Here is a 19798-nt window from a genome sequence, read left to right on the forward strand (position 1 = left end):
GAGTAATATTCCATTGTATATATGTGCCACATCTTCTTTATCCATTCTTCTGTCGATGGGCAGTTAGGTTGCTTCCATGTCCTGGCTATTGTAAATAGAGCTGCAATGATGAAGTGCATATTTTGAATGTTTGGTTTTCAGAGTCCTAGCTTTCCATGCAGGAATGTTGCTATGTAATACATACTGACTCTTCTCACTTCAGACCTATAGCTTTTTTAGCCTTGTCCCCATGACCGTGGAATGTAGCCCAATGCGTATACATGCAGAGACACACATCAAGAGGACAAAAATTACATGTCCTATAGGATCTATGTAACCACACAAATTATACTAGCATGTAAAGGTTTTAAAAAGTTATACACTATGATTCAGAGGTATGGAAATGTAACATTATTTCCCCATGACTGAATTCCACTTGCTGTGAGCCCCTACCTCCTGTGGGGGTAAAAAGTTAATCTTGCCACTTCAGGGTAATTCAGCATCTGCCTGTTTAGTATTTGATCTCTTTCAGCAAATTACTCAGTGAATTCATAATTTAAACATAGTCACTTGAAAGTGCGTACCCTATGTTGGAGTATTTCTTTTCCTCCTTCCCCGAAATGGCATCATGAGGCAGGGGAAGCTTACTTATCATCCGCCATGGCCACAAGGGTGACATCTCTCTCATGCACAATCCTGAGTCCTGAAGGACTCGTGTGTCTCATGTGATTTGGCCTCTGGTTGCTGGCGTCTTTCCCTACTGCGTCCTCTCTGGATGTAATTGGTCCCACTTGGCCTTTGTGTGCTGGCATGTGCTGCTAAGACCTGTGGCTCCTGCCATGGTCTTGACCTTCAAGGCTATAAACTCTGCCCTCTTGTGGTCCCCACTCCATGTCTCTTTCACTGGTTGCATCTCAGCACTTCTGTATTCACCACTGGGACAGGTAGAAACTGCTTAGCCTCTTCCGTGCCATGCTTCAGCCTCAGGGAAACTCGGTACACTATCTAGAGGCTCACCCTCTGCTTGAACACACCGTGCTGCCATTTCTTCAGTGTGCTCCAAAGTTCCAGACAGAACACTTCCCCTAGACTCTGGGGTTTCCTTGTCTTACCTCCACATCTCACTCTGTTCAGCCAAGCCTAGTGTGCTAAGGGGTGCTGAATTCCTTCTCATAGCTCCAGAAAGCATCTTAGCCTTGGCTATGTCCTCTCTAGATCTCTCCAAGCTCTCCACCTGCCACCCCTTCCCCACAAATAATATGGCTTTTGCCCTTGGATATAAGATTGATGTCCTAATGCAATAGCTTTTTTATACACAAGCTACTGCTGTTTCTCAAATGTAATGAAAAAGAAGTGCTATTATTTACAATAGCACTAACAAGTAAAAACATAAATTTCTTATAAATAAATGTGCAAGATCTATATAAATAAAACTATGAAATTTTACTGTGGAGTTACTGTAGAGTAGATAAACAGCTCAATAAATGGAGACTTCTCATGTTTCTGGTTAATATTAATGAAATCAATTTGTCACAAATTAATATAGACATTCAATAATGTTTCAAATCACAATTTCAGTGAGGTTCTCTATGGCATTTAACAAGCCGATTCTAAGGCTCATTTGCAAAATAAAATGCTCAAAAGTAGCCAATAAATATGCAAAAAAGAACAATGAACAATGATGGGGTTTTTGTTCTATTAGCAAATCAAGACCTATGAGCTATAGTAATTACAAAAGGCCTCATGATAGACTCACATAGTAATTAAGATAAAGTCAGGAACAGGAAAAGAATCAGTAGAACAGAAAGAACAATCCCATTATTTATGGAAATATGGGTTATAAGAAAGATTGCATTTCATATTAGAGACAGAAAGATTCAAGGTATAATTTTGGGGTTGCCAAAATTATAATTTTTTTTTTAGGGGGGGGTGCCTTTTCACTTGGGAAAAAAAGACTAAAGCCATACTTCACATCATACTTCACATCATGGGATTAATAACAAATGAATTCAAAAGCCTAATATATTTAACAACTTATAGAAGTTTAGATAAAAATTTAGGAGTATTTATTTTTATTTTGCAGTAATACGTTTATTTTTTGGCCTTGTTAGAGGATTATACAATAAGCAATATATTTGCTATTAATCTGTTAAAATAGAGAAGGATAATTTTTTAAATTGTGATATTTCAATTGCTGAGCATCAAAGCTGATCTTGTACTCAATGGAAAAAATGTAGAATGGAAGTTATCATTTTGTCTCAATATGCTTAACTTTATGTTTATTCGTTAATGAGCTATATACATTATGATAAAAATGCTAGGTTAAAAATACTAAATAATACTTATAGAATGAAAATTGAATGAGCATAGTCAATTCTGTATTCTTGTTTTTTTTTTATAAGAGATGATTCAGAGTGTAGTTCAGCCACCATATTCATTCATTCAACAGAAATTTTTTATAACCTTTTGATCCATTCAGCCGTTTCTCCCATCCCCCACCTCTAGCAATCACCAATCAGTTCTCTATCTATTCTGTATGTTTTTGTTTTTGGTTTTGGGTTTTTTTTAGAGTCCACATTTAAGAGAGATTGTGTGTCTTTCTCTGATTTATTTCACTTAACATAATGGACCTTGAAGTCCTTCCATGTTGTCACAAGTGACAAGATTTCATTCTTTTTAATGGCCAAATAATATTCCATTGGCAAGAGTTCATTCTTTTTTAATGGCCAAATAATATTCCATTGTGTATATATATACACCACACTTTCTTTATCCATGCATCCATTGATGAACACTTAGGTTGTTTCCATATCTTGGCAATTGTGAATAGTGTTTCAGTGAACATGGGGGTGTATATATCTTTTTGAGCTAGTGTTTTTGTTTTTTTTGGATATATACCCAGAAGTGGAATTGCTGGATCATATGGTAGTTCTATTTTTAATTTTTTGAGGAATCTCCATACTGTTTTCCATAGTGGCTGCATCAGTTAACATTCTCACCAGCAGTGCATAAGGGTTCCCTTTTCTCTACATCCTTGGCAACACTTTCTATTTCTTGTCTTTTTGATAATAGTCATTCTAACAAGTGAGGTGATATCTCATTGTGGTTTGATTTGCATTTCCCTGATGATTAGTGATGTTGAGCATCTTTTCACGTGCCTGTTGACCATCTATATGTCTTCATTGGAAAAATGTCTGTTCAGATATTCTGCCCATTTTTAAGTGGATTGTTTGGTTTTGTGCTATTGAGTTGTATGAATTTGTTATATATTTTGGGTATTAACCCCCGAGATATATGCTTTTCAAATATTTTCTCTCATTAAGTAGGTTGCCTATTTATTTTGTTGATGGTTTACTTTGCTGTGCAGAATCTTTTTAGTTTGATATAGTCCCATTTGTTTGTTTTTGCTTTTGTTGCTTTCACTTTTGGTGTCAGATTCAAAAATTATTACCAAGACTTATATCAAAGAGCTTACATCCTATGCTTTCTTCTAGGAGTTTTATGGTTCTATATTCAAGTCTTTAATCAACTTTGCGTTGATTTTTGTGTGAGGTGTAAAATAGTGGTCCAGTTTCATTGTTTTGCATGTGGCAAGAGAATTCCCAACAACATTTGTTGAAGAGACTAACACCATTTATTGAAGAGACTGTCCTTTCCCCATTGTATATTTTTAGATCCTTTGTCATAAATTCATTGACCATATATGGGTGGATTTATTTCTGGGCTCTCTCTTCTGTTCCATTGATCAATGTGTCTGTTTTTATGCCAATACCATATTGTTTTAATTATTATAGCTTTGTAATAGAGTTTTAATTCAGGGAGCATGATGCCTCCAGCTTTGTTCTTCTTTCTCAAGATTTTTTTGGCTATTTGGGGTCTGTTGTGGCACCATACAAATTTTAGGATTAAACATTTTCTGTGAAAAACGCCACTGGAATTTTGATAGGGATTTTATTGAATCTGTAGATTGCTTTGGATAATATGGACATTTTAATAATATTAATTTTTCCAATCCATGAGCATGGAATATCTTTCCATTTATTTGTATCACCTTCAGTTTCTTTCCTTAACATCATGTAGTTTACAGTATACAAGTCTTTCACCTCCTTGGTTAAATTTATTCCTAGGTATTTTATTCTTTTTGATGCAATTGTAAATGGGATTGTTTTCTTAATATCTATTTCTGATAGTTTGTTATTAGTGTATAGAAACACAGCAGCTTTTCACTGTTGAGTATGTTAGCTGTGGCTTGTCATAAATGGCCTTTATTATGTTGAAGTACATTCTCTCTATACCCACTTTGTTGAGAGTTTTTATTATAAATGGATGGTGAATTTTGTCAGATCCTTTTGGTGCATCTATTGAGATGATCATATTATTTTTATCTTTTATTTTGTTAGTGTGGTGTATCACATCAGAAGTATTTTTTATAATTATGGAGTCAAACAGGGTTTCCTAAGGAAAACATCAAACCCAGAAGTAACAAAGTAAAATGCTAATAAATTTGTACAAAATTTAAATGTTTGTACTAGAATATCTGGTTTGTTCACTGCACAGAGTAGATTCTCAGTAAATATTTGTTCGATGAATGAGTATACAAATGAATTATAAACAAATTAAAATACAAGCAAAATAATGGGAAGAACATTTGTCAAATATATAAAAAGTAGTAATATGCAAAATATAAAGTACGATGCTACAAACCCAAAGATAAACAATTCAATAGAAAAATGTAAAAAAAAACACGTAGAAGGAATAAAAATAAATGGCCAATAACCTCATAAACAGATGCTCAACATCATTAGTAACAAGAAAAATGCAAGTTAAAACAAGATATTTTTGTTTATTATTCTGAGAAAATTCTAAATATTGATACTATCCAGTTGCTGTGGATGGGGGTAACACTTCTGGTGGGAATGTATAAACTGGTAAAGCCATTTGGGAGGGAAATTTGGCCGTATCTTTCAAGATTAAAAATGCCTATCTCTTTTGATCCAGTGTCACTTCTATGAATCTATTGAAAGCAAAATTGATTCTGTAACAAATATATGTGCAAGGATGTCCACTGCAGTGTTGCTTATAACACTGAGAATTGGAAGCAATAAAAAGCCTAGAAACTTTGGCAAGGCTAAATAAATTATGTGGAGTACATGTAGTCATTTAAAGGAATGAAACAGACATATATTATTGACATCAAAATATTTATTAGATATATAGTAGAGTTTAAAAAGCAAGTAAAATTCCACATATAAAATGATCCATTTATATGAAAATAAAAAGGTTATTTTATATGAATATGTAAGTGCACGGAAGAAGGGCTAAAAAGATATATACTGACTGTGGTTACCACTGGGGAAGAGAATGAGGTAGAGAGATGTGAGGTCCTCATGTTTTATTACATATAGTTGTATTTTACTCAGATCTCTTACAGTGAGAATATATTCGTGTATCACTTTGTAATAAAAAAGAGAAAATAAAAGAAGAGGAAGCTTTACGCAAAAGTCAAGAAAGGAATGAAGATAGAGAGGAAGAAAAGGAATCAAAGTGCATTAAGCATGTACAATAGAAATAGAGACCTAGATGAAAGAAAGCACATTTAGTCTTCTAAAGAGGCTCTCTGCTTAATCCTGGCTGGTGCCTGATTAGCCCACCAGAGTAGTTCAGATCTTATTCTTGCTCTATTTATCAGGTACTATGCTGCTGCCAAGCTCTGTGAAGGGACAGGGGTTCTTGGAAATGGCTTCCGCATGCAAATCAAGGTGGGGAAGACCCCCATCCTCTGTGTAACACATGGATTTGATTCAGCCATAAGAGCAATCTTGAGTCAAGTTGCTGGCTGATGTCTTTTGTGCTCCCTCCCCTAAGTTACAGTGGTCTTTCATGGAAGCCTGAGACGGCGTGTAATTTGTGTCTCTGGTAATATTTATGAAACGTCATGTTTATGTAGCATTCTTTAGCTTTTCCGTAGTCCTGGGGGCTAACCTAATGAATAGGTCCCTAGCTGCTGAATGATTTTGTCAATAGGGAGCATATATTCCTCTGTAGCATAGGCAGAGAATACCAGGAGCATAGACTTTGCTCTGGTGTCAGGAACAGGAGAACAGCCACAGGTCCATACCCATTCATGAGGACAGTTGATGCCTGACTCCCAATTCTGTTCTTCCAATTATTCCCTGTGCTGAGTATTATTAGTTCCGAAGGCTGCCGTAACAAACTACCATACACTGGCTGGCTTAAAACAATAGAAATTTATTCTCCCACAGTTCTGGAGGCTTAGAAGTCGAAATCAAGATGTCAACAGGGCCATGCTCCCTCTGAAGGCTCTTCTAGCTCTTGCTGGTTGCTGGCCAGCCTTGGCATTCCTTCCTCAGCTTGTAGCTGCATCACCCCAATGTCTGCCTCCACCTTCACATTGCCTTCTCCCTGTGTTTCTCTGTGTCTGTGTCCAAGTTTCCCTCTCCTTTCTCTTATAAAGGTATCAGTCATTGGATTTAGGGCTCACCCTAATGCAGTATGACCTCATCTTAATTAATTACATCTTCAAAGACCCTGTTTCCAAATAGTGTCACATTCGGAGATTTCAGGTGGATATGAAATGTGGGGGGACACTACCCAGCTCACTGCACCGAGCACCCCAATTTAGATTTCCCACACCCTTCAGCATTCTTATTTACTCTTTGGGTGACCTTCATGCTTTTGTTTTGTGGCTCATTTTTCCTCCTTTGTGTATGTGTTCTTCTTTGCTGAACTTGACCATATGCTTCTGACAGTAAAGCTTCACACATTTTACTTCTCCAAACACTCATAGTCTCAGTAACCCCATCTCTAGACCTGTTGGGGCAGCCTGTCCCATTGCCCTCATGTGTATACACATGCTCATCTAATCAGTTCCCCAGTATTTAGTTTGGAAGATTTGTTTACTTGGTCCATGGCTTACTACAAGGCCAGGCATGTGATCAGTTCATAATAAATGCTTGTTGACTAGAATCAAAATACTTTTAGGGAGCAGGCAGAAGAATTTAAACTGCTATGTTCTTTATTTTTTTTATTTTTATTTATTTTTTGCTATGTTCTTTAAAACAAAGCAAAACACACACATCTGAACAAAACGCATTGCATAATCAAGTACGTGACACTAAGTTCCCAGTCGCTGTGGATTAGTCTTGGCTGGTTTTGCTCTTTCCAGTTTTCTTCTTTCCAATGCTTCTTTCCAGCTTTGGGAGCAGGTTTCTTTTATTCTAGTCACAGCTCAGTAGGGTTGGCCAACTTTCTCTTTTTCTCCCAGGTTCAACTATTTCATCCAAAATTTCCATTTTTGATCCTTCTTTCAAAAAGTCTGTGCAGTTTGGGCCTATAAATAATTTCCACATTGTGCTCTTTCTTTATTTTCCAACATGGATAGAAATAATGGTAACAAAAGTAATGACAAAAACCCTTAACTTTATAATGTGCAATTCTAAATGATGTGTACATTTAATAAGCCACAGATTTCTAATTTTTAACCTTATCCTTATGGTGTGGTTGGTGGTGACATTGATGTCATTTTGATTGGGTACAATGGTGGGCTTCGGGGAGGACCCAGCACTCCTTGTGGGAAGGAGGGAATGTGCCAGGAGTGGTGGAAAAAGCAGAGGAAAAGGAGTATCCTCCAGCAGAAGCCCTTATGTCACCGGGGAGATACTTTCAGGGCTTCCTTCTTCCTTCAGGAGTGCCCATGTTGTTTCATAACGGACCACGTGATTCAAAACTACAAGCGTGCTGGCGGCATAAAAGTCTGAATGATAACCATGATGGGCCAAGAGATTCCATGCTTGGTATGTCAGTACTAGAGGTGGTTCAAACGTGGGTCAACCAGATTAGGAAAGCTCTATTCATATCCATTTCCCTTTGTTTGGAAATACTTTATAATGCCTCATTTTTAGATGCAGTTTTGTAGTAAAAAAATCTCAGTACTAAGTTACATAAGTAATTGCATTTGGCTGTTATAATAATAATAATAATAATTATTATTATTACTAGTTGATTTATGCCAACCAGCATAACTCCTGAGGGGCCAGTTAGTTACACAACATCTGTAGCAAGCAGGCACCTGGATCTCTTGCCTTAAGTTTCATGTACTTTTGCTAACTTTTTTTGGCTGAAATTCTCAGGTCACTGCACCCTAGTCCCAGGCAGCAAAGCTCTTCTTTAGAAGCAGGACTGCCAAATATCTCTTCATATGTGCACCTATTTCTTGTGTATTCCATCCCCACTCCTTCCTGAAAAATGACAGTCCCCCTCTCACCCTTTGAACCAAGATATAGGACTTAGGTCAAGTTGAAGGGCTCTACCTCGTCCACATTGGTTTCTTCTTCAACCTCTAGAGTAGTAATAACTCCTGTGGGTTGAGTGTGAAGGTCTCAGGCAGACTGCTGAGTGCTCAACCTTATTAACTCGTGCCATTCTCATAGTGGTCTCTGTAACAGGGCCCCTGGGTCAGACCCAACCTGCTGTCTGGTTTTGCGTGGCCACAGGCTGGGAATAGGTTCCATATTTTTAAATGGTTGGAAGGAAAAAAGAAAAGATGATATTTTGTGCCATATGAGGAGTACATGAAATTCAGATTTCCCTGTTTTATTGGAACACATCATGCCATTTGTTTACATCTTGTCTGAGGTTGCTTTCACGCTACAACAACGGAGGGGAGTAGTTGAGATAGCGACCTTGAGGCCTGCAAAGTGAAAAATATTTACTGTCTTACCCCTTATAGAGAAATTTTGCAGATCCCTACTTTAGGTGGCTGGTTGAAGAAATGAAGAAATGTAAGCTGAGAGTTTTAAGTTTGTCTGTAGCCATTTGTCCAAATGGTGAACTTGAGATTAAACATGTTGGATATCAAAGTCCCTGTTGGAGCTTCTCTTGAGCAGCATAGGCAGTCGGAGAATTCCAAGAACAAGTATTTGTGAGAGAGCTTCTCAGCACTCCAGTATCCTCTAACAGAGTTCTTAGAGTGTGACTTCATTCTGTGCACGTGTGTGTGTATGTGGGCATGCCTGTGTGTATGATTAAGGCATAAGAGAGAGCTATAACAGGAGGAGGATGAATTAAATAAATTTTTTTTAAAATCCCTGCTTTAGAAGTAGAGGAGATGCGGTACCAGTAACATCTTGGAGGCTGCTGCTTGTCATTTCAGTAAAAGAGGGATGGAGGGATTATCCCTGCTGTTGATGATGATAGTTAACAGTTGTTGCTGAATGATAATAATCACTTCCAACTAGAAGAGAGCAGTCGTTAAGAGAGCAGTTCTCTGTGGCTGGCTTATTTGATCATATCCCAAGAGTTATAGCTCGGTAAATGAGTGAGTGAGTAATGCTTTGCCCTTTTGGCTCTGTGTCGTTTTGCACATGCACAGAAAGAGTGTGTGCTCCTGAGTTGTTTCATCACGGAGCGCCGCTCATCAGCGTCCCTGTGAGGGCTGCTGCCCAACGGAGAGGTGGGGTGTGGTCCTCAGCTCTCACTCTAAAAGCCCTGGAAGGAGCTGGGAGGGACAGTGTTCATTTGGTTGGGAATAAAAAGTTGTCAGTTGTTCTGAACAGGCCAGGAACCCCTGACGCCTAATTGGAGTCCTTTGGAATGTAAGCCTCTTATTTGTGGGGTGTTAGGGGTCCTTTCTGCAACCAAACCCTTTGAAATATTTCTCCAGAGTCTGAAAGAGTCTGACAATTGGTCGCTTTTTTTTTTTTTTTTTTTTGCCCAATAGAGTCCCAGAGGAGGGAGTCGTAAGAGTCATATTCCAGGTGTGGGTATTGCCCTAACATCTGCCTGCCAGAGCCACGGGCTCTATGCCTTAACTACTGTTTGAAGGAGTTAGTGAAAGTTTTTCATAGCTGTCAACCAGAATGTGTATGAGAAAGATCATGAGTTTATGTGTATATTCCCAAAGTTATGTTTTTTGTTTTTCTATTGTTCTTTACGGTGATTGGTGAAGACCACTGCATTTTAAGGAAAGCTGCTAAGGGATGTTTCACTAGCAAAAACAAAAAAATGCAATTTGTTTTTACAAACGTTTGAGGATGGTTGTTGGTTAAAAATAGAAGGTCATTTTTTTCATTTTCATTTTAGGGAGCCTGCTCACCTAATCGTTTCCTATCCCCATCCCCATTTCTGGGCAAGGTTTCAAAGTGGAGATGAGGAAGTCTGTCTCTGCTTTATAAACGGCTGTTCCTCTCCCCGTGTTCTCAATGTTAACAAACCACCCAAATGATAATACCCTGAGATCTGCTGATGCAAAAAGGGGCCCCTAAGCTGCCCTGTGGTGACACTTGGCCTCCCCAGCCCTCGTCTGGCAGGTGACAGAGGGCTGTGAGAGAGGAGCCCTGCCGTTTTCAGTGCAAATACATGCTCCTGGCATTTTAAAGTGGAGTTTTGCATTTTTTCCCTTCTCTGCTCCTCAGCGGTTTTCTCATTGTTAGCACTTACATGGCTGAGTAAATGCTTTTCAGCTGTTGACTTAAGTACAATTCAGTCTTCTGCATCTCTTCCCTCCCATTTCCAACCTCCCCTTTCCTTCTCTTCTTCTAGTAGGAGTGTTTACCTAAACGTGAGCTTTTGTTTGTTGGGATATTGTGCCATGTGCATGTACCAAGAGCCCACTGGATCTGTCCGAACACCTCTGGGGAGGTCGACGTGAACCCCGGTGCTGTTCCCTCTTCCAAAGCAGGAAACAGAGAAGTTAAGTGTCTTGCTCAAGGTTACTGTCTGAAGTCCCTTTTGAAGTTTGGGCACTCATACCCTGGGGGATTTGGGGTTCCCACCACCCTGTGTGCTTCTATCACTGATGCCAAAGCCTTAGTACCACAGTAGAAATGAACGATGGTGTTGCCCCCCGTGGGGTGACCATGCTTCCCAATCTAGTAAAGCCACACAGTGGCTCTTCATGATGACACAGTCGGGGAAGGGCCCTGAGCAGAGTGTGGGCTTTATTGCCTGCGTGTTACCTCCGTGCCAGGTGTTTCCTGCTCTGCAGATAGCTCCTTCATCAGACGTTTCCAACGCTGATTCTGCGCCAAACGTTTGGCACAGGTAAGAGGCATCCTTTGCTTCCTTCCTCTTTCCCTGTAGCTTAAGAATAAAAAACATGGAAGCTGGAATGGCAGAGACACTGAGCTGCTAGGAGAAGGGGTAGGCTCGTCTCCAAAAGGGGATTTCGACCTTAGACTCATACCGGGGAGCACATGCCGGCTATCACCTGGAGCCTGGGAAAGCTCCTTTTCCAGCATTTACACGGCTGGTGTTTTGACCCCAAACCACTGCCAACACACATGGGGGGGTTGTTTAATGATTAAAATTTTTAAATAGTTGTATTTCTCCCCTTGTTTAGTTTTCTAGAAGGTAGTAAAGAGAATTGCACTTACATTTGTGGATTTGGTTGCATGGAGATGAGAAAAAGGGGGTGGGGGTGGTCTTCCCTCACCCCTGAAATCCTTTATTCCCCTCCATAGCATTTATGACCTTCAATATCCTATATATTTTGCTTATTTATTTTGATTTTATACCTGTTTACCCCACTAGAATGTGTCCTCCGTGAAGACAGAATTGTTTGTATTTATATCTAAACCTGGGCCTGATACCTAGTAGGTACTCAAAATTTTTGTTGATTGAATTAATTAATCCTTCCACTAGACATAGCTATTCGAACCAACTCCAGAGTCCCTGAATTTGTTCCAGATGTTGAAGGGCAGAGGCTGAATTGTAGGACCTGAGATTTTCAAAATATAAATCCTAGAAATTGCTATAGTGATTCAGACAGTAGACCTTCTAGACTAGTGTTTTGATGGGATGAATGTGATGGCAACGCCTGGCTGTTCGCCTTGACATCTGCCTCAGAGGTTGGGCATCATCATTCATTCATTCAGCCAGACAGGCAGAGAGTCGATCTTTTATCAATAATTAGCTCTGGGGATAGAAAGCTGAACAAGACATATAGGCCCATTCCCTCATAAATCCTGTCATCTATAACTAGATCAACATTTTGGGGGAAAATTATTTATCTTTTCAGCCTCTTCCAACCCTGTGAAGAAGCATTCCTTAGTGTCAGTGATGCTGGATCAATATGAGACAACAGTAGGGGTATATATGATGGTGGAAGAAAATGGGTAGAAAATTTCAGACTTGAAAAGTGCCACCTCCTGATTTTTCTGCTACCTGCTCGCATCCCTTCTCTGATAAGGGGTCTAGTGGTGAGCATATCACTAGTACCTTGTATTAGTTTCTTCCATGATCACATCCTAGCAAATGGCAAGATGCTTAGTGACTTTTTTCTGTGTGGCTTAGCAACAGCATATATGAAAAGAATTCCAGCTGTTGGTCTTTTGCAGATTCAGAGCGAGTCAACACTGAGATGAGGCTGTGGAGGGTGAGCAACAATTATGTCCAAAGCGAGGCTGGTGATGGTCCCCTCACCTGAGCAGCTCTGGCAACCCCTGGAGCCCTGTGCTTGAGGAAGCACAGAGGAGGGAAGAATACACCCAGGGTGAGGGCACTCAGAACTGTTTCATATGAGGAACAGCTAAAAGAACTGGGGACGTTTATTTTAGAGAAGACTCAGAAGAACCATAAGCTCTGTCTTTGAATGGTGGAAGGGCTCTCCATGTGGGAGAAGCATTAGATCATTCTGGAGCCTCAGGTCTTGGAACAAGGATGGCTGGGTGATAGGACTTCCTACAGGCAGGGTATTCAAAGGTGGCTGCCTGGGGAGCCACCTCTGAGCCTCACTGCTTGATCCCTTAGGAGAAATGCAAGTCCTAATCTGTATCCTATCCGATGAGCCCAGATTCCTATTGAAGCCAGCCTAGGGCATGGCAAGCAGATATGCTGACCAGGTAGAAGAGAAAATGACAGCTCTCGTTTGGGTCTGCCTTCTGTGATCCTCCTTTCCTCTGTTTGCCTTCTGTCAGCTGATTTTATTCCCCAAAATTCAAATATTGGGAGTCTCCATTAAAATATATATATTTAATAATATATGAAATAGTTAATGATACATGGAATAAAAATACATGTATTTAATGATATATATAATATACATTATTATTATATATAATATATATTATATACATTATAGAATTGCTTGTATTGTAATGTGGGAACAACCTGAATGATGATTAAAAAAGAATAGTTGAGTAAATTCTAATGTATCATATGAACTGTTATGCAGTTAATATAGACAATGAGTTAGATCTGTATCTACTGCCCTAGATGGATGGGCAGGCTAGAGAGTTAAATGAGAAAAGCAAGAGAAACATATTCAATACATAGTATGATCTTGTTTTGTGAGAATAAATTATATTTTAAGATTTACGTATGTAATCATGTTGGCATATAGTTTTTGTGAGGATGGCAAAAGTGGGGAAGCATAGAGATGAAGTGGTTGTTAACAGTGGTTGGAGAGTTTTGGGTGGGGTGGGGACTTGAGGAACAGAAGGGGCAGGAATAGAGACAAAGTGAAGGAAAGTGAGAGGGGACGGCTCATGCATCTGTCTGTCTATCAGTATCCATCTATCTACCTATCTATCATCTATCTATCATCTGTCTATCTAGCTTCATTGGTTGTGCTTAAACATGTCTTAATTTTGAGGACTTTAATAAAAGAAAGAAGAAAGAAAGAAAGAAGGGAGAAAAAGTCTTTATCTTTTATGCTATTTTCTTTTTTTTTTTTACTCTGTTGCTCTTATAAAAACTGTCTCAACATTTCTATTAAGGACACTCCAGAGGTTTTATAATAAAAAAAAAACCTATTAGTTTTTATTCTTTTGAGATGATGATTTAAACAAGTTGAAAGAAATCTGGGGAATGTATAAAGATAAAATATTTTGAATCAAAATTGAGTTTCTAGATATCGTGAAAGATGAATGACTTAAGAATCATTTGTATTTTTCTTCATTGTTTCTTTGCTGTATAAGAGGTGTTCATTTTCTCCTAGTGCTCCAGAAAAATGTTCCCTTTCTTAAACCTAGGGAACACAGGGTCAGGTTAGGAGCGCCCAACTCAGTTAAGAAATTTGCTAGTTTCTGGTGGGGAAGTGGAGCATTGAGCGGAGGGTTCTGACATCGGTGTGTGTGTGTGTGTGTGTGTGTATTTTTTAATCAGTTTTTCTCTGCTGAAATATCCAGCAAGATGCTGCTATGTTTTTCTGGGATTTGGATACTTTCTTTCAAACTATTTTAAATAATTGTTTTCCATATTAAATTATCCTCTTATACATTCATTTTTGATGCCGATAGTTCTTTCTACATAAAGAATTTGTCTACATACAGAATAGCCCCAGATGTTGTAGAATTGGCTGGTGATTTAACCCCTGCTGATTATGAAAGAAGATTTGAGACAGAATAGGGTGCTGTTTCATATTCACATTTGGATGTAGTCTCAGAGCTGATCCCAAGCAGCCATACTGATACAGAGACAAATAATGAGTGGGTATGTCAGATCCATAGAAATAATTATACTAACCATCGTATTTCTTTGATTTTAACATGCTCGTTTTATATACTAACTGAAATCTGAATGCATCTTACTGCACTTGTGTGCATTTATTATGTTAATATTGCAAGTCAACAGTGGTCTTATAATTAAAAGAAATCCTATAGAATCCCCTTGGCTGGCTATTGAGTTCTGGAAGTTTTAATGCACTTAGAACATTCCAGAATCAATGAACCTCAACCAGAATTTCAGGCTGCATAGTGCTATCCTGATTTAGACAAAGCAGGAAGTTATAAAAGTGTTTCTTTTCATGTAAGCAACTGCCTCATTGGTAGATAACACTAAAATAATCCTAAAATTATACGAAGTAGGATCTGTGCGTGGCGACTCCATTTTTAAAATCCTGATTTTAGGTCAACAGCGCCATCACTTTGGGAAAACTAGTCATGTGCAGTGACGTTTTTCCACCTCATAGGCCAAAAAAATATTTCACTAGGCCAAAAACCTGAGTGGTACTTACGAACAATTTATCTGTCAGAAGAGAATGGGAAGAATGGAAGAGAAAATGTTATTTGAATCTGTGACCTGGAGAGAAGGAAAGAGTCATGACATGGAAAGCTGTGCTGACTGACTAGGTTGCCTGTATCCTGAGTTTGCTTTAGGTGTCTTGTCAAGCATTTCCATTGGGTTTTGTTGTCACTGTTGCTTCATTTTTTTGGGCATAATATCTGTTCTTTCAGAAAATCCCCCTGCCCCTCCCCCCAGGCTAGGCTGGAAGGCTTCACGGCTGACTCTCCTGTGTGTGTTTGAGTCCACGGTCTTTTGCTGCTTTTCTCATGCTTTTTCTTTATGACGTTTCAGCTCATCCACCATACACCATGTGCTTTAGAGTGAAATTCTACCCACACGAACCCTTGAAGATTAAAGAAGAGCTCACCAGGTATTTTTTTGTTTGTTTGTATGTTTAACGTGCCCCTTGAACCAGCCAGGGCCTCTGAGTTTTACTCTTGTCTAGAGCGGAGTGTCTCCAGCAAGCAGGCGCTCAGCTCAGCATTTGGCTTGAAATGTTTCTCTTACACTTAATTGTCTTGGGACTTTTCAAACCGTTGTCATTGGGAGTGTAATTAACTGCACAAAAAAGCAGTGGGTTTAAGGAGGAGGTGCTCTCTGAAAGCACCTGACAGGGGGATGCTAAAAATAAATAGAAGATGACTGCGTTTAGGATATGGGCAAATTCATAGCTAGTGCAGCCCCTGGGACCTGTCTTTTGGATCTAAGCTTTTCTGAAGGGAAAAGATCCCTTGACAGAATGATGAACTGTTTTGTCATCCCACGTTCCGCTTGCTAAATGACCGACCGCGGAGCCGGCTTCCCTCTCCTTGTAGACTCTTCTCAGCCCAACTCTGCATTTTCTGGTTCTCAGGCCAGGGCCACGTGGCAAATAGTCCACCTTCTGGGGGTTTGGCTTCCGTGAACAGCCTTGGCCAATGCCACTGAGCAGGGTCCCGAGAGGGCCAACTCGGTGGATGGAGAAGAGCCCATGTGTGCTTAGCTCTAAATGAGGCTCTGATCTGGTGACCGAAAAAAGCCATTGTGTCTAGTCATCTCTCAGAATAATCTGCGTGGGTCCGAATGCAGCAGAGAAGCAAAGGCAGTTGACATTGATCATCATGTGCAGAGTCACGTGCTGGGTTCTAGGGTATTGTGCTCTCTCATTATCCACGAGGGTCTGGTAAAGCTCCACCATAGTGACACAAGGTGATGTTGGGAGGGAGCCATTCTCTGTTAGTAATTTGTGCACAGCCATTGGTGGAGGTTTGTGCTTGAGGGCAGGGCAGGGTAAGCGTGGGAAAGGAGATGATGGACATTGTAAGTAGTGGTTGGTGTTTTGCAATTTGGCCTGCTTTTTTTTTTTTAATTAAGGTAAAATTCACGTAACATAAATTTTTTTCAGCGTTTCAAAATGTACAATTCAGTAACATTAAGTACATTCACAATGTAAGGCAACCATCACCATTATCTAGTTCCAGAACATTTCTTATCACCCCAAAAAGAAAGCCTGTACCCATTAGCAGTCACTACCCACTCTCCCATCCCCCAGACCCTGGAAACCACTCATCTGCTTTTTGTCTGTATGGATTTACCTGTTTTGGACATTTCATATAAATGGAATCAAATGGTATGTGGCTTCGGCCTGCTTTTGGCTTGAAAAATGTATTCATTTATTTGTTAAGTACTTCCTCAGTTCCTGCTGTCTGCAAGGGCTATATGAGCCACCTAAATAAATAAATAAAGATATTTGTCCTACCCTCTGGGTGCTAACAGTGTAATTAGGAAGATCAAATCAAATACTAATGCCAGGCATTATTTCATCAGGGGCCAAAATGGCTCACTTTTGTCACTTGTTTTCTTTAAAATCTTGTCCAGAGGATAAAAATTGAATATGTGTCACAATATAAATTAAGGATGGGTCTTTGGTTGGTGATGTTGAGAAAAGTCCCATTTGAAAGTAAAAGGGTACAAAGTTTTAGTTAAATCCCTCTCAATTGAATTTGCTAGCACTTCCCTGAATTTGTCTGAATAACTGAAGTATGAATTGTGTGACATTGCGAACATTTTTATGTCTCCAAAGGAAATTTAGACGATACAGGTAGAAATGGGCTTTTCTGAGTCCACACAGTCCTTATAATTCAAAAGGAATCTACAAACTGTGGAATGACTGAGGTACTTATGATTTAAACCCTATCTTGAAAGAATTTAGTTTTTATTGTTTGATAAGTTATTTTATCATAAGATTAATCTAAAATTTAAGAATTTAATAAATGAGAAGCTAAGATCACATTCATGACCAGGCTTAGGGGTAAAGAAACAATGAGAAAAAAGCAGTTTTAAAAGAGCAAAACAGGGCTTCCCTGGTGGCGCAGTGGTTGAGAATCTGCCTGCCAATGCAGGGGACACAGGTTCGAGCCCTGATCTGGGAAGATCCCACATGCCACGGAGCAACTGGGCCCGTGAGCCACAATTACTGAGCCTGCACGTCTGGAGCCTGTGCTCCACAACAAGAGAGGCCGCGATGGTGAGAGGCCCGCGCACCGCGATGAAGAGTGGTCCCCACTTGCCACAACTAGAGAAAGCCCTCGCACAGAAACGAAGACCCAACACAGTCATAAACAAACAAACAAACAAACAAACAAATAAATAAATAAATAAAAGAGCAAAACAACAAAAATACTCACCAAAAAGGATATTTGAAATCATTTTTTTAATCCTTCTTTTATCTCTCCATTTACACAGTCACCTTACAATCCTTTAGATTTCTGAGGCATTTGTAAATGCTATATACAATTGAATATAATAAAAGCATGTTGGTTTTAAATTTTTTAGTAAGAACCACCTTTAAATTCATGTTAGATAGAGAAGCATATCATTAATGGTGGCGAAATAACGTATGCCCCAGATCCCCTTGTGTTTTTGTTGCTTAATTCTTTCATGCAGGGAGGGGTGAGACTGAAGGAAAATGCATTATTATTATTATTATTTTGGTGGCTATTATATTATAAAATGAGTATCTGAACCTGAAGCCATTTGTAAGGCTCAGTGGATTATGTGGAATCCATAATAATCCATGATTATCTCTAGAGTTCACTAATATGAGCAAGGACCCAAACTCAGCTGTTGTGAAAGCGGATTTTCTTTTCTCAGGAAGCTTTTGTCAAGCTCAGTTTCTGAGTTATGGGATCAGAACCCAAACGTCTCATTCATCAGTAAATATTTATTTGAAACTATTTTCCACTACTAAACTCACCAAAACCTGGAAAGGAATGCTTTTTGTTCAATGCATACGTGCAGCACGCAGAAAAGAAACTTGGTGGCATTTAGCCAGGTAGCTTACATTCTTTAAGAAAGGAAAGATTTCATCATCTCAAGTATTTGTGTGACCTTGGCATTGTGAACGATCTAGGGCCGTGGTCCTCAAAGTCACGTCCCTGGATTAGCGCAACAGCATCACTCGGGAACTTGGCCTCTGCCCCAGACCTGGGATGGGGCTCTGCAATCTGTATTTTCACAAGCCCTCCAGGTAATTTTAAAGCATGTCAAATTTTAAGAACCATTACTCTAAGGCAATTGGATTTTCAAAAGTATTAGCTTCTTTAGGCAGATATTAGAGTGTACAATTCAGTGGGTTTAGTATGTTCATAAAGTTGTGCCACCATCACTGTGATCTCCTTCCAGAACATTTTTATCACTGCAGTAGGAAACCTAGTATTCAAGCAGTCTTTCCCCATGCCCCACTCCCCCCAGCCCCTGGCAGCTACTAAGCTCTGTTTTTGTCTCTGTAGGTTTGTCTATTCTGAAATTTTATACAAATGGAATCATATAATATGTGGCCTTTTATATCTGACTTTTCACTTAGCTTAATCTTTTCAAGGTTCTTCCATGTTGTAGCGTGCATCAGTAGGTACTTCATTCCTTTTATGGCTGAATAATATTCCATTGTATGGATATATCACTTTCTTTTATCCTTTCATCAGTTGATGAGCATTTGGTTTAGCTATTATGAAGAATGCTGCTATGAGCATTCATATACACATTTTTGTGAGGACCTAGATTCTGATTTAATTGGGTCTAGGGTAGGGTCCACGTTGGTATTGTTTAAAAGCTCCCCCAGGTGATTCTAACATGCAGTCCCTCTGAGAACCTCTGGTTTAGAGCCTTATTACTCAAGCGTGGTCCATGGGCCTGCAGCTCAGCATCACTGGGGAGCTTATTAGAAATATGGACTCTTGGGCCCCACCCAGACCTACTGAACCAGAACCCACATTCTAACAGCATCTCTGGGTAATTCACGAGCTCACTAAAGTGTGAGAGGGACCAGTTTAGGGAGATACTCTGGGTCCTTGATGGCCAGTGTAATACTGTTCCCTTGACAAAATGTACACTAACTCCAGATAAGAAATTTATTAGGGACTACCTTTATGTCCTGCACACAATTCCATGCAAAGTGGGGGTCAGAGAGTGTCACTTGAACCTCCATCGTGTGCCCGGTGCCTAGCACTGTCATGGCATAAAGTGGGTGTGAGATAAAGATTCATCAGATGGAAACACCAGGGAGCCACTGAACCCTTCAATGCATCTGTGTGTCCGGGGATGGCGAGCTCCAGCACTCGGGGAGGCGGGGGTTGGGGGGCTGCCAGCACCTGAGTGATCTGAGTGCCTCAGTCACGCGCTCTGAGCAGGGTTGTGCATGAGGCTGCTCACAGGCTGCGTAAAGATCAGATTATTTGAGCCCTGGAGGTAGTGACTGGGACCGATTGGGTGGTACTCCCCACCTGGCCTCAAGAACCTGGAAAGAGGAAAACAAGCT

General features: G+C 39.7%; 1 protein-coding gene across 7 annotated transcripts in view; it reads left to right on the forward strand.

Moving 5' to 3' along the window:
* The window catches only part of FRMD3 (FERM domain containing 3), a 381549-nt gene that overhangs the window by 259143 nt on the left and 102608 nt on the right, over positions 1-19798 (forward strand). For all 7 annotated transcript variants that reach the window (XM_057549302.1, XM_007176911.2, XM_057549305.1 and 4 more), the window contains one exon: positions 15295-15373. In XM_057549302.1, coding sequence (XP_057405285.1) covers positions 15295-15373 — 79 coding nt within the window. The remainder of the gene's footprint in view (positions 1-15294; positions 15374-19798) is intronic.

Source organism: Balaenoptera acutorostrata, chromosome 6 (genome assembly GCF_949987535.1).
Source record: "Balaenoptera acutorostrata chromosome 6, mBalAcu1.1, whole genome shotgun sequence".
Classification (NCBI taxonomy): Eukaryota; Metazoa; Chordata; class Mammalia; order Artiodactyla; family Balaenopteridae; genus Balaenoptera; species Balaenoptera acutorostrata.